Raw genomic sequence first — 24,818 nt, forward strand, 5'->3', positions numbered from 1 at the left:
AAGTGAGAGCAGGGCAAATAACCCCCCCCCCCCACACACACACACACACCTATCATTTCCCCTAACACGTCTGATCAAGATTCTGAGATAGCCTGTTTGTTCAACACAGTTGAAAGGTCCGGAAATTATGTCTTCGAGAATGACAACCCCCCACAGTCCCCAGGGCAAGAGTTGCAAGTTATGCGTTGGGGGCATATAAGGTTTTTATAGAAAGTGTGGTCATATAAACTTCGGAGGGGGCTCACTGAATTGGTAATCAGAAGCTAATGTCCCTTCCCCCATGAAAACTTCCTTCATGGAAAGATCCTCCCACATAACCCGAGACCCACCCCCACCCCCCCCCCACAAGGAAAAATCTCTCCTGAAGACGTCTGTATACTTCCCAATAACCAATACTATATGATAACATTGGGTAAAGTTCAAAACTTTCAGCCCTCCCCCCGGGAACTTCGGGGGATTAAGTCATCCTAAAAGACATACTTATAATATTTTCGAACATGCTGAACAAAATGGCCAAATCTCAAAATTTTGATCGGGTGACTTTGGAGAAAAATGAGTGTGGGAGGGGACCTAGTTGCCCTCCATTTTTTTGGGTCACTTAAAAAGGGCACAAGAACTTTTAATTTCCTTTTCAATGAGCCCTCCCACGATATTCTAGGACCACTGGGTCGATACGATCACCCCTGGGAAAAAAAACAAAAAAAAACAACAAATAAACACGCATCCGTGATCTTTCTTCTGGCAAAAAAATTCCACATTTTGGTAGATAGGAGCTTGAAACCTCTTGAAACCTAGTAGGGTTCTCTGATACGCTGAATATGATGGTGTGATTTTCATTAAGGTTTTATAACTTTTAGGGGGTGTTTACCCCTTTTTTTGAAAATCAGGCAAATTGTCTCAGACGCGTAACTTTTGATGGGTAAACTTGATGAAACTTATATATTTAAAATCAGCATTAAAATCTGATTCTTTTGATGTATCTATTTGTATCAAAATACCGTTTTCTAGAGTTTCGGTTACCATTGAGCCGGGTCGCTCCTTACTTACAGTTCGTTACCTCGAACTGTTTGATATGTTGAAGTTTTGTATATAGAATGTGTAAAGTTTTCAAATTCTAGTATTTATTTTTGGCTCCACCGTGGCCATTGACATTAACAATGTCCAAGAACTTTAAACCCATCTTAATCCACAATTTATGTAATTAATCGTGTCACCATTTGTTTCGTCGAATAAACCTGTGTCATGGCTATTAAAAAAAAATGTTGAATTAAGAAATCAAATAAAGCAGGTTTGTTTCCCATTTTTATTTTTCGTGGAGGTTCCCTTTGCCCTGTAATTCTCAAACAAGTCACCAACATTTTTTTATGTTTACAAATTACTTAGTATTTTTAATTTTCCAATTAGCTTAATTAACAATTAGCATATGTAATTGACAAAGGCATATGTAATCAACAAAGTATTTCTTTCGATAAATAGCCAAAATTTTCCTCCAAAACTTGTTGTTGTTTTCGAGTTGTTTTTGATCCAGTCTAACTGTCACGGAAGTTTCAAGCCAATCGGAGTAATACGATATTTAACCTATTTTGGAGTTACATGAATGCATACAAGCCAGTTTCTTTCCAAATATTTTTCACCTGTTTTGCACGTTTCGTCTGTTACCCCCGACGTGTAGGTCGGAAACTGATCAAACACAATGATAAAGCTGATTTTGGACATCAAAAACCAATGCAATCAAATTTGTTTAAATTTTTTCATTTTTTTCTTTAATATTTTTTGTCCAATTGCGGAAAATAAATTTTTCCTTCGGTTGTGTCTGGATAATAAGAAATATTATGAATCTTGCTCGATCTAAAAAAATTTGCCGGAACACTATTAAGCAAAATAAAATTGCTATACTGTTTTTTCTGTGATTAAGGGTTCCCTTCACCAGGGTACTTATAGATATTAACTTGAAGCTTTTTAGAAACCAATCCTGGCGTTTTCTGGTCCCTATCTTCAGGCGAGCCCAATTCGATGAGGCTTATTGTCCTAAAATCCCTCTTGACTCTCAAGAAGAGCACTAGAACTTTTGGCTTCCAATTGTTGTGCCAATCCAAGTTTCTTCGACAGCGCCTTCCATACCATGTGGTTAGAAAACAAATAATATATGAAAGCACATGGATATTTTCTAAAGCAATGCTACTCTGCTGCCACTAATAATAAAACAAATTTAATTTTTAAAATTAAATCTTAGAATTAGAATAAAATTTTAATTTTGTTGAAACTCTGTTGCCTGCTTATTTGGATATATCACTTTAATAATTGAGTCTGTTACCACCTTGGCACAAAAGTAGCTTTCCGATTCCTAAGCCTTTACTGGAGAAAAATGAGAAGAAAATGAAATCTAGAAATAAAAACGTTCGTCAATATCTGTAAAATTTATTCTCACTTGTACAAAAATTAATCACAGTTTACATGAATACAAAATACTTTATTCAGCAAATTGAATCTTTCACCAGACCCTTTCTTTCACCTACTGACGGATACGCCCAGGGTTGTCACCCGGTCAAAAAACAAATCACTAGATTTAGTGATTTTCTCGTTGATTTAGTGATTTTCTTCAATAATCTAGGGATTTATATTCTGACTTGGTGATTTTTTCTTAAGCAATATAAAACTAGGGATGGCAACCCTGGATAAACCTACAATCACACGAAAAAAAAAGAAATAAACAATGTATAACAGGAACCTGTACAAATCTTTCTTTTGCTTATAACATATTTGCATATGGTGGGTTAGAACTAAATTTTCAATATATAACTTGAATAGGTGAAATTTAGTATGAAAACTACAGTTAGCCCTAGATGAAAATTTTGCTTATATCTTAAGCCAAAACAGCCAAATTTCAACAAGCAAAGAAACTAATTTTAAACAATGATGCCAAAATTGTGAATAATGAAGTCGAAAGCATATTTCAAATCAGCACCATAATCTGACGAAAACCGTTTGTTTGTCATTATTGGACAGAAGATTATATTCCATTAACTTGCAATTTGACCGTGCCAATTTTCAAAATAAAAACCAAAAGAGCATGTTCGGTTTACTCGAAAAGTTAAAATGCTAAGTCGATGAGACTTTTAAGAGTTAGCGCTAATTACTTTAGAATAGCCCTAATTAGAAAACCCAGGAAAGGGTTTTTAGTTTCCTTCTACATCCCTTACGTCTAAAAAAATCAGTTCCCAAGCTCTCTCTTGCTTCTTTCATACTTTTGAGGAAGATAAGATTGGTAAAATGTTGGTTTGAAAGGATATATCCGCATTAATTTGTTCCTACTACACTATGTCTTTTTTCTTCACCCAGGTTCATTACACTGACAGAGAAATTCTAAGTATCCATCTTTTGTAATTCCAAAAAATTATACCTTAAATAATGAAACTGATTAGTCTAGAGACTACCCTAGAGAACTGAGCCGCAGTTCAATAAACATCTCTGACGACACAATAAGGAATTGAGCAGTTCTGTTTGTTTCTGTCGATACGGCGGTCATTCGTCTTGTAAAATGTTGTAATCATGCCGATATTACGTCTTCTTTTGACGACAGATAAAAAGACCATTGTTTTTCATGTCAAAATGGAAATTATAAATTCAAGCGGCTAGTTCAAAATATAACACAAACTAATAGTAAATTTTTTTTTAAATTATGTTTTGGTTAGGCTTAGAATAGTAGTGACAATACAATCAATTACAGTGGCGTAATTCTGTCAAAATTCCGGGGGAAGGGGTCAAAATTGAAGTCAATTTTCCAAAATCAAGCAAAAATAACAGTAAAAATTAAAAAATAAGTCATTTGGTACGATAAAGGTACTATTTAGTATTACAAAAGTACTATAAAGGTATATTATAGTTCTGTAAGGGTAAATATATACTAAAAAACTGATCTGTTCCTGTTGATCCATTATCTTAGTTTTGACAAGATTTTGGAAGAAACTAAATTTCAGCTTGGGGGCAACCGGGGGGGGCGAGGTCTTTGAAGGGTACCAAGGTCTGGGAGGGGCAATTGCCTCCCCCTTCCCATATCAAATTAAGCCCCTGACATCATAAATTACAACGATGTTTATGCAGGTTTTGGGATTTATAAAAACAACAGAACGCTTAAATATTGATGAATTCATTTAGCATAAATCTATCTAAAACTCATTCTAGACATTCACAACCAACCATTTTTTTTCTGGCTTCAAGATTTCAAACTTAAAATGTAAATAACGATGAAGACCCGACAGCCTTCCCATCATAAAAACAACAAAAAGAAAAACAGCGGAGAATGATATTTTTTTAAACCTTAAATTAATATTTCGGCTTTATATCGAAGAACCGTCCTCAGCAAGCCACATATACAAATAAAATAAGTAAATAATAATGTGTGCTGTTTCTTTTTTGTTTCAGTTTTGAAGGTATTGTAAATCTTATTTTATTTAAACATATTGTTATATATATTATATATAAATATATTTATATTTATATACTATAATATTTATATTATATATTATATTTATGATTATATAATATTTATATTTATATAATATTTATATTTATAATTTGTATATATTTATATATTATAAATATATTTACATTATACATATAAATATATTGTATATATATATTGTTTCCTGAGGACAGGTCTTGGATAGAGTCGAAATATCCATTTATAGTTTAAACAAACATCACTGGCTTAGATAAATTCCTTATTGTTTTAAATGTTGTTGTTTTTACAAAACGAACACATCAGAACAGAAACAACACATTAGAAACACCTACATAAATTATGTAGATATTACAATTCAAATTGGTAAAATCTAGATTTAGAAAATCCGTTTCTGATCCTGAATCGAAAAGGGGGGGGGGGGCTTTTGCAACTATAAAGAAAATAACTTTAAAAAAATAAAGATCCTCTTGGGTTATTGATTGCACATATGGTGTCGTCAATTATCAATGTTTTAGTTACCGTTTTTTTGCAAGACAAGGTAGCTAAACCGTCTCCCAGCCTTGCAGAAGCGGGGATACAGCCCTGGGCTCATAATGCGGAGCTGAGAAGAATCTACTGAGCTACAACAGGGCTAGACTTCTAAAAAATGGACAAATTTCAAATAGTCAATATGAATTTTCATAATTTTCGGCAATTAAATGAAATCAAATTTATTCTCAATTTTCTTCAAGAAAATAAATAAAAATGGCATTGTTCAAGGAGAATACGCTTGTGCAGGCACATGTAAAAAAAATGGCGCAGTTAAAAAAAACGATTTGGAAGACTTGATATATCAGTAGGTTTTGTTCTATAAGAGTTTATCTCTTCTTCATATTATTTGAAGTTATTTTTGGAACAAATTTTTTGTACATATTACCTTAAAAAAAAATTTTTTCCAGAACTGATCCTTTTACTAAACATTACTACCATAGAAAAGCTTAAAAAAAATTCTATGCACTTTATATTCTTTATAAAAGCATTTGATACTAAAAAGACCTATACTAAAATATCATATACATTCTATAAAATCAAACAAAGATATTTGAAATAGCACCATGAGGTAGAAAACTCATTCATTTTAATCTTTTGAATCCAGCCCCAGTTGTGCCGAGCCTAAGCTCTTCATAAACCGTAGGCTGCACTTCATTTGAACTTGAAAAGGCGTTAGGTGCCTCTAATGTTTCTTCTCTCCATTCTGTGCTGGTACTAATACTGGATCGACTTGGAGGGTCGGTTGTTTCCGTATTAATTTCAGACTGAATGATCTGCAAGTGAATTTAATGGTTGTAGATTATAAGGTGAATAAAATCTATATCAAAATCATAAAATGTCCTATTCAAGAAATTTTCCACAATTAATAACACACAACACCATTGGCGTAATCCCGTTGAAATCCTGGAGGGTGGGGGAGGGCTGAAATTAGAGCTAATTTTCCCAAATCAAGTGAAAATGACGGTGAAAACTAAAAAATGAGTCATATAGTTCCATTTAGGCAAAGATATACAACAGAAAACTGACCTGTCTCTCTGGATACTTGAATTATGTAGGCGTATATTAATTTTGACAAGATGTTTTGCAGAAACTAAAGTTCAGCTGGAGGAGGGAGCAAACTGAGGTATGGGGGACAAACTTGGGTCTGGAGGGGGCAGTTGCCTCCCCCCTTCCCTATAGCAAATTACGCAATTGCGCAACGCCTCCGAAATTTTGAAGCTGTGACTAAGAGCCTCTGGCGTTTCATGTCTCCATTCTTTGATAACACTCCCCTTGGATGGAGCCGATTTGAGAGGGTGGTTGGATCAGTTCTTTTAGTACTAAGTTCAGGTTGAATATTTTTGCTCTGAAACTTGACAGTTATGAATTTAAGGTCAACAAAATAATACCAAAAGCTTAAGGTAATTTGTTCTACCAACTGCCTATTGAAACACTAAAATGCAAACTTGAAATATAGAATCTTGAAGCTGTGTGTGTGGACTTTTCTCCAAATTGTGCACCCAGGACAAAAAAAGGGGGTTCAGTGCTCATTTCTACATTCATACAAAGTAACTACAGGTAAATTTAGTTGTTGATTACCAAGGAAAGTGAAAGTTAAATCTGACTGTTTGAATTGTTTAAATGGAAACTATGCAGACTTAGCAGTGTTTTGAACAAATTGAAAAAAATCAGGAATGAAATTTTAAATAAAATGGATTCTGCTTCTGTTTTCGGTTGTAGTGGGCACAAAATTTGAAAAAAAGAAACGTGGGCAAAGAATCAGCTAAAATAAGCCAATAACACGTGGTAGCGAACAGCGTAAGAAGACATAGGCTTCCTTTGAATCTGTAATTATCTTTGAGATTAAAAATTGTCTTTGGATTGTTAAAGCATGATTTTTGCGGGTGAAAAGCTTTGTTACATTTAGTTACGCTTATTTTTTTTCACGGTAATTCAAGCTTCATAGTTTTGAAACTACCAACAGACAAATAAAAAAAAAATTTGGAAAAATCCACCTGTTTTAGTTGGTTGATTGGGAACTTATGCAGAATTACATATTGTAAGAAAATTGGAACAAAATCGGGAAGCCAATTTTGAATGAAAAATGCTTCCGTGTGTAGTTGTGTAGTTTTCGGTAGTAGTGGGCACCAAATTGAAAAGAAAGAAACGTGGGTGAAGAACCAGCCACAATAAGCAACAAGCACATGTAGGATCATATCAAGGATTTTTGTTCGAGGGTGTTACTGTTTCCGAGTGATATTTTACAAAAAAAAACTTTAAAAATCACATCAAAAATGTGTTTTTATGCATTTTATTACGTTTCTACAACTTGAACAATGTGGAGGGGTTTCAAGCCCCCTAACTCTTCCTCTGAATATGTTCTTTCACACATGGTATGAAACAGCTAAAGAAGACGTAGGCTTCCTTTGAAGCTGTAGTTGTCTTTATGATTAAAAGTTGTCATTGGATTGTTAAGACATATTTTTTTTATAGCGAAAAGCAGTATTAAATGTAACTTATTAGTTTCACTTGTTTGTTTTCACGGTTCAACGTGGCAATACTGCGGAAAATGTGATACGGCCCTAGAACCGTCATAATTTTTAAAGATCCAAAAGACAAATCTTATAAAAATAGAGTATTCAGGTGTGAATTTGTAACGTGCCCCCCCCCCCCAATTGGTGCTCCCGCTTTATCAGTCTGTAATATTTTCAGAGGCGTATTTGTTTTACAGAAGGCGAAGGCTCAACTAGTGACTTTGATGGTCTTTAGAATTTGACAATGGTTTTTATAGCTTTTTTATTTTATTTCTCGGATTTGGTTTTAATTTCACGAAGTTCATGTTAGTTATTTCTCTAATCAATGAAATCTACGAAATCCTCCCAAATTCTGCAATCCCGTAAAAGCTGACACTCATAAAAGTTCTTATTCAATCCTGAACAGGAGACTATCCCAAAATTATGGTATCCCTGCTATGAAGCTCATAAATAGTGTATCACCCATCCTGTCTAAGTCTTCCCTCTATTTCTAATATCCATTATACCTAACCTTTACTTTCTTCTATTTCATATCATGCTTAGCTTTTTATACATATTCTTTTTGTTTAATCGAGTGTTTGACAGATAGTTCATTTTTGAATTCGTTTCTTTCTTTTTTTATTTAGTTTCTACTTTTCTTCTGTTTTCCTTCATCCCACCATCTTTTCTGATTGTAAGTCGTTCTCAGCTCCATTGTTTGTTTTCCTTATTGTGTCTGTTATGCAGGTCATTTTTTTTATTAGACCCGTGTGGTCTGCCTTCTCTCTAAACAAAAAAAAAACATACATTTGTAACGATTTTTGGTAAAAATTTTACTTTCTATCTTTTTGGGGACACTTTTTTGGGGATAATCCGCTAAATATGTGGATTTAGAGACATTTTCTTTTTTTTAAACCGAGTTAAAAACCAACACATATAACTATTTTAGATATAGTTTTACAATTTCGGATCGTAATTACTGAAAATTTGACTTTTTTATGTTCTATCCTTGAACGAATAAGGGATTGTCACCAGTCCTCTCAATAAAAGGATTTACAATAAGACTTAATTTTGGAAAGAAAACCTATTTATTCTTCACAATTCTAAGAAAGTCCTTTAGTGCTTCCAAAAATATACCTTTTCTAAGATAAATAACGCACAAAAATAACGTTACAGTATATTAAGTTGAGAGGATAGTCAATTTTACTGTTTAAACCTTTGAGTTAATGGCAAATGACTACGAAGATGCCTACAAGTGTATTTTAAAACTTCCAGGAATTTTTTTTTTTTTGGGGGGGGGAGGGGACGAGGAATGGATTGATGAATTTTGTGCTTTTGCGAATTTTTATTTTTTCAAGTGTATTTTTCATTTAATCCTTCATCCTATTCCTAAGTTTAAAAATCCAGAGCGGGAGGATAGAAAAACATTACCACCATACAAGGCCGTATCCAGGATTTTTTTCGGGGCGGGTCACAAAAATAAACTTTAGAAAGGCAGGAAAAATGTGTTTTTGTGCATTTTTATTACATTCTTATCAGTTGAACAAACATTTCGGGAAAGGGGGTTCAAACCCCCTAACCCATCTCCTGAATACGGCCTTCTCACCACACTGTGAGTGCCTCTATCAGAAGCAAATGAAAACCAATAATTGAATCCCAGCTTTTAAACGCTTACTCGTTTTCAAGTTTACCCAAATAATTGTTGATTCTAGATATAATCCTTAAATCCCCCTGACGACAACATGGCAAGATAAAAACACACAAAATTTGATGTCCGATATATCATAATAAACAATATATTATAACATACAAAAAAAATGTACAGTAATGTAGCCGTCTTGAACTTCAGCTTTTAAATGTTTAAATCAAAGATAAACCCATTTAAAGCATGCCCATTCTTCACTTATTTATACCCCAATCTGTATAGAAGACTCCAAAGTGCAAGCGTAAAAAAAAAGAAAAAGAAATTAGGTACAAAGTAACATTATTTACAGAATTTCAAGCGTTTTGTACATACATAGTAATTTAGTCGTCACAAACATCACCGTTTCACCCTTTAAACTTCTAAATATAAGCACATTCTAAGCATACCTGTTCTTAATTTATTTCATACACTCCAATTTGTTAGTATCCAGATACACCCAAATCCGAAAAAAAAAAAAATCGCAAGCTGACCCATGATCTGCGTTGTGGAGGTACCGATCTCCTTATTCGATGCCTTCGGCCGAAAGTGCAATGCGTGGTTGGGGGCAATTCATCCGACGCTTCCCGTGTTTTCGCATAAAATTTCTCTTGATACTCAATTATATCTGGGTCCACTCTAACCGAGCTTACAAAGTCACATCATTGACCCAGTTTCAAACCATATAAACAGCGACACTAAAACTCGAACCGCTGACCTCAGGATTTCAAGACTGAACCACTAACCACTCAGCTAAAAATCCAAAAAACGGAAAAACAAATTACCTGTACAGTATCAGTATTTCTGCCATATCCAGGATTTGAGAATGAAATACCATTTGCAATTTTGCTGGAAAATTCTGCTATTCTTCGTCTATAGAACATATAGCCAGCCACAATTAATGCTGTTATAATCAAAAGGCTCATAATTACTGCCACTGTAACATTCACCGATTGATGAGCAGTTGCTGCAAAGAAAATAAATTTTGCTAAACAGGAATATGCCAGGGAAAAAAGTTAGACAAAATAAAACATCCACAGATTTTATTAATATAAATCATTGAAATTTATATAAATTTTATATTTATTATATTTTATATTCATGCTTTATTTACATTACTATTTAAGAAGAGACGACATAGATACTTAGGAAATTGTAATGTTTTGTCATTAGAAGGGATTACTATGAAATGTCGCTGGTTTTATAACACTACTGTAAAGACACATTTATATGAAATTTATATATTTTTTGTTTATTTTGTGCTATATATCCATTATATTTTATATTCATATTATATTTATGTCCCTATTTAAGAACGGATAACAAACTGACAATTGTAATATTTTTTTCATTAGAAGGGATTACTATGAAATCTTGTTGGTTTTATAACCAAACTGTAAAGACGAACTTATGTGAAATTTATATATTTATATTTATTTGTATAAATATTCTACATTCATATTATATTTATATTACTATTTAGGAATAAACGACATACTGATTTGGACAATTGAATTGTATTATATACGAACCGTTCATCGGAAAAAGGACAAAATACTATGATAACACCTGTACTATTAAAAAATCAGCAGATAATGCAAAATTTTTATAAAGTGTGCTGGAGCCAGCAGTATAAACAAAAATTCAGTGCCACGGGGGAATGGTTTGAGGGGTTGCTTATTTTGTCAAGTATTCTAATTGTCCATACGTTTGTATGAGTTTATCAAGCGATAAAAGAGGTCATAGGAACTATTGTTTCGCTTTTTAGTTCAACATCATAAGTTTTTTTTAACTCATAAGTTCTTTCTTGTTGATCTAAGTAGCTTTTTGTGTTGGATAACATAATTTAACAAACTCTAGCATTTATTTCAGTATTATATTTTCAATTAAACACTCATTTTTCGTAATTTCACTTAACTTCATCTGATTACATCAAATCTTATACAAATCTCGCAAATAATACTTCAAACACAACTCTTGGTAAAAAAAATTTTTCAAAAGTATTGATTTTTAGTAATAATACATAAACCAATTGTAATTAACTAACATTAATTTATATATTTTAATTAATTTATGTACTCTAACTAATTTATTTATTTTAATTAACATTACATTCATATTGAAGTTTATGCTACTTTATTTGCCACCCGGTTACAGCTAAAATATGGTAGGAAGGCGTGGTATTGCAATGAATCTTATTTGAACAATTAAATGTATTGAAAGAACCTTGAAAACTTGTTCTAGTGTCATGAGCTAGTAAATTTTCTTAATTCTGAAGGGTGAAAAATTAATTACAGCATTTACCACAGAGTGAAATCTAGTCTATTCCATAGATTAACAATCCTTCATGACTGCAAAGGTCCTTGTGGCATCTGGGATCAAACCCTATCCCGTATTACCAAGTTGAAATCAGTTTACTGCGGTCGCACATGCAGTGTGACATCACAGCTGCACAAAGAAGAGAAGAAAAATAAAATAAAAAGATAAAAAAATTCCTATTTTATTACTAAAAGTGATGAAAAATTTCCTGATACTTGGAAATCTGAAATTTTTTAAGACTAAGGTCGAAAACGTAAGTTACATTCTCAGTATAAGGAAATGTCAATTTTTAAGCGAAAAAAGCGGAAAAGATTGTTTTTGAATGAACAGTGTATTTTAGAGACAAAAACTTTTTTTAATCCTTTTTTTTGTATTTTCTCTTTTGCTCAAAATTTTTTTACCAAAGATATATTACCTGCACTGCTAAAATAAATAATTGTCGAATCATCAATACTAAATTTGATTGGTTCTGTCAATTTACTTATTCCATAGTGATTTCCTGCTTTCAGAACCAATTCGTACGCAACGCCATCTTTCAGACCGTTGATTGTAATTGATTTTTCTTTTGTGTCATTTCTTCCTGATTCAGCAGAACCTACCGGTCGCCAAAACACCCTAGAAAATTTAATGAAGGAATAAAAATTTTCTCATCAAGTTTATAAGCGAAGATCTCACTTGAATAAGCTCATAACTATCCACCACAACAAATAATCATCAGAGGGGAGGGGGTAAAGGAAAGATAAAGGATACAGAATTTGACTTTACAGGCCTTACTGTTGGCGTGGTTCTCCTTTTCATGTTCCTTCAACCAGGAAGTTCAATGGGGGGTTGTGGGTCAGCAACCAAGTGCTTTCGCACATCCTTCCCTCCCCAAATTTCTCCAGGTACACATTTGGAGCTGGTTCGACTTTGGCTAAACTTTCAGAGTTACACAACTAGCCCCCATTCCAAAATAAATAATCATCAACGCCAGAACTTGAACCCATGTCCTTAATTAACAGTATATAAGTAATATTAGTTTCATATCTAATATTTGTAAATGTATGGTTTATCAAAAAATTCTGAACCATCAAACATGGTTAAAGTATTTTACACACTAACGGTACCCAACGCTGCAAAATAGCCTTAAAGCTTATAAAGCTATTTTAAAAGCAGTTGAGCTTAATAGGCCTTATTCATAAACTAACGTCTTGTAGGGTGGAATTGTTTAATTATTTAAAGAGGACGGTCCATCAATAAACGCCAGAATGGGAGGGATTAAAAGTAAATTAAGTATGTTTAGTAAATAGACAAACAGCAAGTCACTCGAGCTCGAAGCCATCAAGACACCTGGCAATACTTTTCTAATCAAATGCTATCTAAAGTTAACGATATCTTAAATAAGAGTACTTGTATATGTATTATGGCAGGGAGGAGGGCTAGGGGCAGGGGCGTCATTTGGGGATGGGAAGGGGGGGCAGTTGCCCCCCCCCCCAATAATGAGGAGAAACAAATATTATACATCCCATGCCCTTTGACTATCCTCAAAGACCAAGTTTCCAGAGTTTCCAACTACGTTGAACAAAACGGCTATCTCAAAATTTTGATTGGACGTGTTTGGGGAAAAGGTGGACGTGAGAGGGGGTTAGTATTGTATATTATATATGTATATATGTATATGTATATATGTATATGTATATATGTATATTGTATATGTATATTCCATTAACTGCCTTTTCTCGTAGTGCTTTAGCAGCTTTGTTTTTTGCTTTAACAGCAATTCTCGTTTTTCAACGCAGGTATTTGCTGCAGGTGAATAACCCCGTACAAATAGCAAGATAAGTAATACATGATCTGGTTCAGTAAATATTAAATGAAGGGACACCCAAGCAAGCTAGTGATTAGAGAAGGCACAGAATAAACGAGTGATACGAACGCATGTGATCTATTAGTTGAACACGCGAAACCCCAAATAAAAACAACAGCTTTGTTGATCTGCAAATGTGTTCGCGCGAGCATCAACAATTTAGTGTATAACAATTCTTGAGAGTTTGCTTATTTTGTATTCTTACTGGGTGAAATGGCCTTCGTGAACTGTTTTTTTCTTGTGTATGAACTATCAGTAAACAGATTGTTCTCACACAAAACATCGATCGCCGTAATCTGAAAAGTCCTCATTGCATCACATGGGAAAATGTCTTCTTAGTGAGAATCTTCAAACTGAAGATTCTTAGTGAGTCAATCATTGCACTGAAACTACTACTAAAAATATCAAATAAATTTATTTTCTAACATATTTTATAGCAATAACAGATTAAAAACTATCTTTGCGAACAAACTTGTTTGAGGCAAGTTAGAGAAAGTACTTTATGATTAAAAAAGATTAAATAGGGTTGAGTATAGCTTTAATGAGAAATTGTGGCTTTAACAGGACCGTAGGTAGGGAAGACCTTGCCCCTCCTCCTCTGAACTTATTACTTTTCCAGAATTTCTGTTCAAAATTATACAAAAAATTGGTTTTATTCCCCATCTCCAAATGAAAATTCCTGGGCCCACGCTTGATCCGTAGTTGCTGCAATAAGAAATATTCAAGACCAATTAAAGTCATCTCAAATTAATTCTATTTCATGTGAGTCCCAGTTCACACGAGTGCTTACCATACAGCAATTTCTAACCATCGTTACCTTGGACAAATCAGAGCTACTTATAAAAAAAAGAAGCATATTATGATTGGAAGATAGTGTTTACATACGAGCATTGATTTCTAGCTAAGCTTATACGTGAATTGAACTTCAGAGAATTCCTTTTTGAATTTTGAGTTTCGGCTTTGAATCTTTTATAAGATGTTTTTTTCTGAAAAGAGCAGGGGGTGGGGGTAATCAATTTTACTGAAGGGCTGGTTGTTGCTAACAATTGTGATTGAAATCCAAAAGCTAGCAAAATTTCAGTAAAATCAGCTAAAGCTGGAAATATTGCTGCAAAACTACCAAACTTTATGGTAATTTATTCTTTATTATTTAAACTTTATGGTAATTCATTATTTAAACTTTAAAATAGAAGAATAGAATTTGATTTTAAAAATTACTATCACAGCATGATCACCGAATTTGAATTTTACGTCCAAAAAAAAGCACTATATATATCTCAAAAGCACTATACATTACATATATATATATATATATATATATATATATATATATATATATATATATATATATATATATATATATATATATATATATATATATATATATATATATATATATATATATATATATTATCATCTTCAGAACGTGACGTTCATGTCAAACATAATTCATTGTAAAAAATACATTAAAAAAAAAAAAACTAAACTTAGTTAAAAAGTCAAAATAAAAAATAAATAGAACACAATAAAATTAATGAAAATGCATAAAAAATATGATGGGTCAAAATTTATAAATTTTTTTCGTACATAGTTACGAAACTAGGTATAAAACTTTTTTGCTAATCACTGATGGGCACAGCGTGCCGGCTGAAATTTCACAACAGGCACTGCAATCATTTGCTGGAATCGCGGTGTTGTGGATTGAGGGGGAAAAGGGTTTTGTGAATTGGGTGGTTCAGATATTTTCTTCCAAAATCCATACAGATTTTATCTCTTCGTTTTTTTAGAGTTTGCATTTTAAACTTTGTCAGCAGCTCTTCATACGACATTCTATTGTTATTATTCTATTCAGACATTCTATTATTTATGGTATTAATTATTTATATTATTTCTATTATTCTATTATTAGTAATTATTTCTAATAATTATGGTGGTATAATCGTGGTGCCTCACGTCGTACGCCAATCTCAATTGGTTTAACAACTGGCCAAACATAAGAAAGAAAGGTCATGCTCATCCTGTCAAACCTACCACCTCTCGCCGCTAAACATAACATGTCTAAAACCACATTTTTTTTTCCAATAAATATCCCAGCAAATGGCAATGGATCTCTTCCCCAAATTCAAAATGCCAAACATTTTAAGCTTAAATTTATTTCACTAGCCTATATGTTTATCGCTTGGATTCAGTTAAGTAGCCTAATTCAATAACAGTAAGGTAAATCCAAAACTTAGCCCTACCATATCAGTTATTCTACTATATAAGATGTTTTTGCAAAATAATTGGTTAAAGTTTTAGATTAAGGGCTTCTATTGATTTTGGGAAGTAGTTGAGTTAGGCAAATAAAACTCCTAGGAATAAATCCAGATGCGCAAAGAGGCGCATCATATTTCAAAAGTGTCAACATCAACTCCTCTCCCTCCAATAGACTTTTATACCTTCCAATAGACTGAGCCTTATACCTTCGCTCAATTCTAATTTAAATGGTTTTAAATGTTAATAAATTTATTTCTTAAATTTAGCCAAAAAAATCCTTAATATGGTTTAAAATTTTACTGAAATAAGAGAAAATGCAGTTTCAAAAAACAGAATGAAAATGAAATTCAAAACCCAAAATTAAGGTAAAATATTTTTGCAAAATTCTAACAGGCATATAACTGTCTTGTATCTAATATTCTAATCCCTAAAAATAAGGAAAGGGTAGAGATAGCTTGCGACACTTGGCATATTCTTTAGTGCAATAACAGGTACAATAGATTTAGTTACTCTATTTGGTAAAATAAAGGTTGTAATAAGTGTCTGATGTCAATTCCTGACAGAAAAATGATTACAGAGCTTGAAAAAATGCCGAGTGTCACCAAACACTAGATGACGACGATAGTTTTTTTTTTACGGCACAAGCATCAGCTCCCACTCTTTTAAGCTATCCATACTCTTTGGATACTACAAAGATACTACGGTTAGTCTTTGAACTGCGGTTAATGATATATAAACCACAGACATCTCGAATTTTTTCACAGAAACGAAAACTGTTGAAAACATGACGACGTCTTGCCAGGACTGAAGGACTAAGTTGCAGACCATAGCAAGTGAGTGAGCTGAGGGAGATGACAAAGAATCCTTAAATAATATATATATATATATATATATATATATATATATATATATATATATATATATATATATATCATGCAAACATGATATATATATATCATGGTTGCAGCGGTAGCTGCAACCTAGTAAAGAGCGAACCACAGCCCATTGTAACCAAAAGTAAAGAAAAAACTAGGAAAGTTAGGATAAAAACTAACGAAAAGTTAAGAAAAAAGGCTTTTAGAAAAAAAAACTACCTAGTGAAAATTGCCATCTGACACTGATTCACGAATGTTAACTATTATTTCGGTTCGTCTTAAAAGTTTATTCTGAAAAGAAATATATGGGGATTTTGAAAAAAAAAAGTCTGAAACCCCTCAAGAATGGCATCAGATCAAAATGGAAAGTCTATGATTGGAATCAGCATGGTCGAAAACCTAGTTATGGGAAATTAAAACCCCCCTCCTTGAACAACAAGGAAAAAGACTTTTTTGCATGGGTAGTACTTATCTGTCTTCCGTTTTTTCTTTTTTTTTCTTTTTTTTTCTAGCAAGGCTAGAGGGTGACCAGAACATCAGAGAGAGAAGTGTAATAGCTCATTCGAACGAAAATTAAATTTTCTTCTGTCCTTTTTAAGTGACTAAAAAGATTGGAAAGAAATTAGCCCCACTCCCTTGAGGCCCCCTCCCCCCAAAGTCATCCAATCATGATTTTGAGATAGCCATTTTCTTCAATATGGTTCAAAGGTCAAATATCTTTGGTTTTTGTGATGATATGACTCTCCTTAGCCCCTGGGGAAAGGGCTGCACATTGTATCGGTATCGGACCTATTGATATCATGCGTATCGGTATTGGCGTATTGTTATTGGGCGTATTGGTATCGCAAGTATCTAGACAGATTTTTAAATGCTCATATAAAAGATATTGCTCATATCTACGTCCTTCCTATAAATTCAACTATCAGCAAGTTCCAAATGGCAATAAAAGCGGCAATTTTGGTGTCATGTATCAAGTGTAAAAGCTGAGGCTAGCGGACTACCAGTCCTTTCTAGAGTGTCGTTTAATGGCTCATTTGAAAGCTATTGCTCACACAACATCCCCCACATTATGCAACAATTACGTCCTGGATGCTCAAGCACAACGCCCATCATCATGTATTTTGCAGGCTATAAACTTGTCGTTTATATAAGTAAGATATCAATATCATGTGCTAGTGGGATATAAACCATAAGCTAGTGGGCTGCCAGAACTTCTTAGAGAGATGTTTAATGGCTGTTTTGGAAGCTATTGCTCATATTTACGTGCTTTTCATCAGTTTTGCCATCCGTAAGTGCCAAATATTACAAAAATGACACTTTTGGTGCCATGTCTCAAGTAGAAAATCTGGGGCTAGTGGGCTACCAGTACTTTTTAGAGTGCCGTTTAATGGCTCATTTAAAAGCTATTACTCATATCTACGTGATGTTTATCAATTCTACCATCCTTAAGCGTGATATAGCACTAAAACAATAGGCACTTTTGATGTCAATTCTTAAGTAGAAAACCTTGGAAGCATAAAACAATATCATCATTGTAATAATTATGGTCCGAAACCCGTAGCTGGAGGTCTGCAAGAACACCTCTCGTATGTTCCTCCTCCTAGCCCACTTAATAAGCTACGCAATTAAGATAAAAGCCCTAATATATCAAATCTGATTATTAGAGGCGTGAACCTGTGTGTACAGCGTTCGACTTCGAAAAAGAGTGTCTAGTGTTCGACTCCTGCTTAGGTGTTTTTTTTTTTCAATTATGGTTTTCTCCCTTCTATGCGTTCATTCTCAGATAATTTCACTGTTTATGTAAATGTAATGCACTCATTTTCTAAACATGTCCCAGGAAGGTATTTGGTCAAGGATTTTGATTCAATAGGGAATAGAGGTCATCCAGTTCATGATTTGCAACGACATTCTGAGTAGATCTCTAAATCCCTACCCTAACGAATGTCGTAATTTTTTCAAAATCTTGTGGGAAGAGGGGGGAAGGATGGGTCAAAGATAGATCCAATTTTCCTAAGTCAAGTGAAAATTACAGAGAAAACTGAAAAACGAGTCGTATAGTAATAAAAAGGGTAAAGATGTACTAAGGAATACTGACCTGTTTCAGTGGAAGCTTGAATTATGCAGGCTTATCTTAGTTTTGACCAAATTTTTGGAAAAACTAAATTTCATCTGGGAGGGGTGGGGAGTTGCGAACTGGGGTCTGAAGGAAAACTGAGGTTTGGGAGGTGAAGTTTCCCCCCTACCCCATAGCAAGATTAAGCCCCTGATCCCAACCCTTTGCCACTAAGTGGTTGAAGAAGCGTAGGCATGTGGTTCTGGAACCACTCAAAGTTGTATATTAAAGGAAGGATTGCTTATTGTTATACTTATTAATCCAAATTATTTACTTGACAATTCCACCGTAATATTCTTTCCATAGGAAAGATTGTGCATCCAAAGAGGAAGAAAGACAAAAGGTAAACAGTTCTGCAGGAGAATTCAGATAATTCCTCCCAATTTTTTTTTTAATGAAAACAAACTTAGTTTATAATAACGTTTATCGTACCTACACAAGAAATTATCTTTTTTTGAAATTACTATTCATTTCTGAGTAATGAGTGGCTTTTTACTTAGGGACAGGTCAAATAAATCCCCAAGACTAAAGGCACATTTCTGTTGAGCTAGCAAAATTTTCCGCGAGTATGTCGATATACAAACCTGTTCGCTCAGTTAACCTTTTGTGTCAAAGCTACGCACCTGGGGCTACTTTATTAAGTATGGCTAAATTTACTTCTTTTAAACAAAGAATTAAAGATCTATTTCTTCTTTTTTAATTTTTTTTACGACTCTAGGTTTTCATTTTTTTTTTCACTCTAAACTAATTTTTTCCTTCAATTCTTGTATGGCTTTTTAGTTCAGCTCCTTAACAAGTGTTGAGGTGTCTTATCTCCCCTAGATTGGAGGTGATTAGAAATTATATAAAAAAAAATTTCAACTGAAACTAAGGACCAACATTAAAACTTAAAACGAACAGAAATTATTCCGTATAAATAGAAAAGGTCATATCAGTGTTGTTTCTAAATTAAAATTCTAATCAAAAACGAGCATAGATTAATAAAAAAAAAATTTAATCCGAGGGAAGTAAAGAGCGAAGTTGAAACTTAAAACGAACAAAAATAACTACGTCGCAGCATATCTAACATATATCAATAAAACGAATGTAAATAAATCAACTGGTGATATTTCCCTATGTTTGTAGGATTAAAGAAAACTAGTTCTTTACTGAAAACACAAAAGCCAAGTAAAAACCAGAATAATGATTTAGGAGTCAAAAGTAAATACGTAGCCTCACAACAACAAACTAATCTATAACGCTTTTCATAGTCCTACAGGAGCTGTAATATCAGCAACTTTCAGCATACAATTAAAATTATCTTAAAAGCTTAGGAATAAAAATAATAGGTTTAAAGTCATTATACAGTATATAAAAATAATGGATTGATTTATAAGGTAAAATTTTGGTCTCACCTAGCATTAATCGAAATGAAGAACATATCAACCGTAATATGAACTCTGGATCTCCAGTTATTCCTCTCTATAAAACGGAGGATTTTAAGTTGTGATACAAATTCTAAAGAGAGTTTGTAGTCCTAATACTAATACGATTCCTTCACTTCGAACTTTTCTACAAAATAATCATGAAATGTCCTTTTCAGATCCAGAACGATATTCAATCATTGAACTGAGCTCATTGTGCAGAAGTTATGCCAAATTAAATGAAAAAAAAAATAAATAACACAAAAATCTAAAAATGCTTTAATTTTATACTGTTAAAAGTGTCCTTAAAAGGTTTACTTTTACCGTACCAAAACTCCTGTATTGTTTTGTGTTTTCAGTAAAGCGCTAGTTTTCTGTAATCCTACAAATATAAGGAAACATCACCAGTTGAGTTATTTACACTAATTTTATTGACATGTTAGATTGGCTGTGAAGTAATAATTTTTGTTCGTTTTAAGTTTCAACTTCGCTCTTTACTTCCCTCGGAAAAAACTTTTTTTTAAATTAATATATATATGCAAGTATATATACATTTCAACTCGCTTCAACATTCAGACTTTTTCAGATTGGATTAGCAGCATAAGTTATGTGATATAAAAGTATTTTTAGCATCAAAGCATTTAGTGCAAGCTTTCCCTTGCTTAAGAGGGACGACCTGCCTTAAATACAGACGCGCACTTCGTCTTCTCTAAAGTCATTTGACTAAGTAGTAACTGAGGACAAAAATTTGAACCACACTCGGAGGGGAAATGAAAACTATGAATAAATTTCTAGATACGACTCTCGTAAAGGGGAATATAAAGCTCATTTTAAGTAAATTGGAATCAAAGAGGACATCGAAAATTATTCTTCAGAGAAAGTCAAGTATTCCTTAAGAGCGGAAACATCTGAAAAGTGAAACGACAATGCTGAATTTCGTCCTTAATTACATACTCAAGTACGTTAAAGCTTTTAAAGATCTGTTTCTGAATTTCTATCTAAGTATATCCATTTCAAAGTCCCAAGAAAATGAAAACTTGTCTAGGAAACATTTTCTTTTTTAATCTCGGTGACTGTCCCATGGTTTAATATATTTCATTTGTATTTTTAAGAAAACTGTCATCAAAAGACACGCATAAAACAATTTTTCAAGACAAGCAAGCATTTCTTATGAAAGATAACAGTTCAAAAAATGAAATGACAATGCTGACTTGCAGACCTTTGACAATGATGATGTACTAAGAAAACATTGACTTATTTGAGAAACAAAACAGGCAAAGCTTTTTAAAGGATTTATTTTAAAGCTTAATAGAATATCCATTTTGAAAAGAGTTTGCGATTTTTTTTTGGAAAATATGGATTAGAACCATTTCCATAAAACTTAAGCCTCATAAAGATTTGTTAAACGACTTATGTCAAACGAGTCACTGAGTATAACATTTCAAAAGCAAAGATTTTTTTTTGCATATTTCAGAAGCAAAAGGCAACGCTTTATAGATCTGGATTTAGAAGCGATCTTTAAGCATCAACAAATTAAATGGAATTATAGGAAATAAATCCATTCAATCTGTTTAGGGGCCCAATTTATGGATAAAACATATAGCCCAGTTTAACACTAAAATCAAAATCCTTCGTAGGATTCTAAAGTTTCAGGTGCTCAAGTATCTGAAAGATGCCCAAAATCCTAGTTTTCAACAGTCTTGCCATATTGAACCGTGAGAAAAAATGAGCAAAACTAATAAGTTAAGTTTGACAACTTTGCCCGTAAATATTCAAACATTAACAACCTGTTGATTCCCTAAGATAATCTACAGCTTCAAAGAAAAGCGTAGCTGTTTGGTACCATTTTCACTTGGCTTATGATTTTACTGATATTTACCCACGTTTCTTTTAACTGAATTTTGGCGCCCGCTACTACCAAAAACTTAAAAATTTTCATTTTCACTGTCCTTGGTACTTTAGAAGAAAAGAAAACAAATCCTGCTTAAGGAATATCCTTTCTCTGTTAATCTAGAAAATATCCTGGTCAAAGGAGAAATGAAATCCACTTTACGAGACAGAAAAATGACTAAATAAAAGACATTTTAAACAAGTGAAAAGAACGACTAAAATCTATTCAAAGGATCCAGTCGAAACTCATCATTTTTTCATGCTTGTATTTAGAAGCATGCCTCAATATCTTTGCTTCATTCAGTGAACCAAGGGGAGTTCCCCTGGCCCACGCTAGATGCCGTGTAAGTTTAAGCTAATCATAGCTAACTTACTTTTGGACCAACCTGAGGTGGCACAGATCAACACAAAACATTTTTTTAAGATTAGAATATGTTTACTGATTTTTTAACCATATTTCTTAACCTTAACCTTTTCTTAACCGTATTTCTCCCGCTACTACCACCAACTTGAAAAGATTTAATTTTCACTCCCCCTTGCACCTTCACTGTCCTTGGTACTTTAGAAGAAAAGAAAACAAATCCTGCTTAAGGAATATCCTTTCTCTGTAAATCTAGAAAATATCCTGGTCAAAGGAGAAATGAAATCCACTTTACGAGACAGAAAAATGACTAAATAAAAGACATTTTAAACAAGTGAAAAGAACGACTAAAATCTATTCTAAGGATCCAGTCGAAACTCATCATTTTTTCATGCTTGTATTTAGAAGCATGCCTCAATATCTTTGCTTCATTCAGTGAACCAAGGGAAGTTCCCCTGGCCCACGCTAGATGCCGTGTAAGTTTAAGCTAATCATAGCTAACTTACTTTTGGACCAACCTGAGGTGGCACAGATCAACACAAAACATTTTTTTAAGATTAGAATATGTTTACTGATTTTTTAACCATATTTCTTAACCTTAACCTTTTCTTAACCGTATTTCTCCCGCTACTACCACCAACTTGAAAAGATTTAATTTTCACTCCCCCTTGCACCTTCACTGTCCTTGGTACTTTAGAAGAAAAGAAAACAAATCCTGCTTAAGGAATATCCTTTCCCTGTTAGTCTAGAAAATATCCTATTCAAAGGAGAAATGAAAACCCCATTACCAGACACAAAATTGACCTTCGTAAAGGACAGCACTTAAGAAGTAAATTGGCAAAACTGAACGACTTTAAGTTTAGAAGACAGTCCTTCACTTTAATGGTTCTCGCACGTTTTGCAAGTGGACCAAGATCAAAACACATGCAGAAGAAAATTATTCTAGAGACAATATAAGTATCTCTCATGCAAAAAATATCTAAAAAATAACTGTCAAACAGTAAACATGTAAATAGTTTCCTCTTTTTTTATTTCTACAAGTCCCTTCCTTTTCTTCCCTTTTTGCGTTTTTAATTACATTTTCTTATAAAAATAACTGGGGTATGCTACTTGTTTTTTAACTTTGTTCTCGAAAAATAATTGCTAATATAATTTCTAGAAATGTATTTTCTGGAACTTTTGTTGGTTGTTGTGGAAAGACAATCTATATACAATAGTTAAATGGACAATGATTATACAGAAAAAGGAGCGAAGTTTTTGTAGACAAGATTAAAACAGGACAGCGAGATTCTTACAAATAAGATTGAAAGTTGATCTTCGTAGAGGAAGACAACTCGGAAACAGTTTTGCTTTGAAAGAAATTGAGATCAAAACAGACAGAGGCAAAACATTTTTTTCCCCTTTTTTTGAAAAAATAAAATGTCTCTTGAGAAAAAAACAACCTAAAGTTAATTGTCAAAGGAAGAAATTATATACAAAAACGAGGAAAGCTTTTCCAAATGAGTTATTTTGAACTCATATAGCCCAAAGCTTTTAAAAGATTCGTTCCATAACCTTTTTTTTTTAGCTTACTTGTTTTAGAAATGAAAAGGCTGACAAAGCCTAGAGAATAATCCCACGATAAAAGGGGTCCCAAAAATAATTTATCTGACAATACATTTGTAATACATTAAAGGTAAAGGATACGGCACTAGACTCTTAAAGTCCAAACTGGCAGTACTGATCACCGTCTCAAGGCCCTTCAGCCAGGGTGTACAATGGGGGGATGGAGGCCAGCCATCCTGTGCTTTTGCAAACGCTTTATAATACTCTGACTGAGCTTACAAAGTCATATCTATATATTAGAATTATTTAATTATATAATAACATGTATTTATAATATAACATTGTAACAATAATTAATTTTAAAAACAATTAAAAGTACTCCACGTTCGTTCCACTTAAACAGAGTGTGTTACTTATATCTCACCTAGCAGATTAATCAGACAATGGCATTTCAATAGTGTATTAGTGTAAAGTAATATTATCGCATAATAATGTGTATTTATAATATATACTATAATAAGAATTAAATTGAAAAATAGAAAATGCTCGACTTTTATTCTACTTAACCCTTTCGCCCCGGATGGCTAATTTTTGCTCACCAGGTGCTATCTAGTATGAAAAGTAGTGACTAAAACCATGCTCTTTGTATTCTTGAGACATCTACCAATCTATTGATGCATCACACGTGTTGTTCGGAACATTGCAGTGGACGAAAATTTAATAAGAAATAAAGTGGGAAAAGGTATTTTAGAGGTGGTTAATTTCTAGCTAGAAATTCAAGTAGACGTTCATTTATTTGTCTACTTTTGTTATATCATTTAAAACTAGATTACCAAAACTAATCAATGAAAGTTCTAATTTGTGACTAGCACAATCTAGTGGGCTTTCAGAATTATCACAAGTCAGTGTAAGTCAAATGACAAGACTGGGACTCTATGGCTGAGGGGCTTACTCCTGTCGAATACTTCTACAAGTATATTCCGCTTGAGTTTTTTGAGACTATGGCTGAAAAGACGGACTTGTACCATATGAAGGGACACGGTA

General features: G+C 33.2%; 1 protein-coding gene across 2 annotated transcripts in view; it reads right to left on the bottom strand.

Moving 5' to 3' along the window:
* Nucleotides 1-2,398: 2,398 nt before the first annotated feature.
* Nucleotides 2,399-24,818, bottom strand: part of LOC148944949 (Ig-like and fibronectin type-III domain-containing protein 2) — a 321,570-nt gene continuing 299,150 nt past the window's right edge. For both annotated transcript variants that reach the window (XM_089099394.1, XM_089099393.1), the window contains exons 24-26: nucleotides 11,901-12,100; nucleotides 9,952-10,133; nucleotides 2,399-5,766 (exon numbers count right to left, since the gene is read on the bottom strand). In XM_089099394.1, coding sequence (XP_088955520.1) covers nucleotides 5,575-5,766; nucleotides 9,952-10,133; nucleotides 11,901-12,100 — 574 coding nt within the window. In that variant the 3' untranslated portion in view covers nucleotides 2,399-5,574. The remainder of the gene's footprint in view (nucleotides 5,767-9,951; nucleotides 10,134-11,900; nucleotides 12,101-24,818) is intronic.

This window comes from Artemia sp. Qi Xiang Cuo, chromosome 13 (assembly GCF_049724085.1).
Source record: "Artemia sp. Qi Xiang Cuo chromosome 13, ASM4972408v1, whole genome shotgun sequence".
Taxonomy (NCBI): Eukaryota; Metazoa; Arthropoda; class Branchiopoda; order Anostraca; family Artemiidae; genus Artemia; species Artemia sp. Qi Xiang Cuo.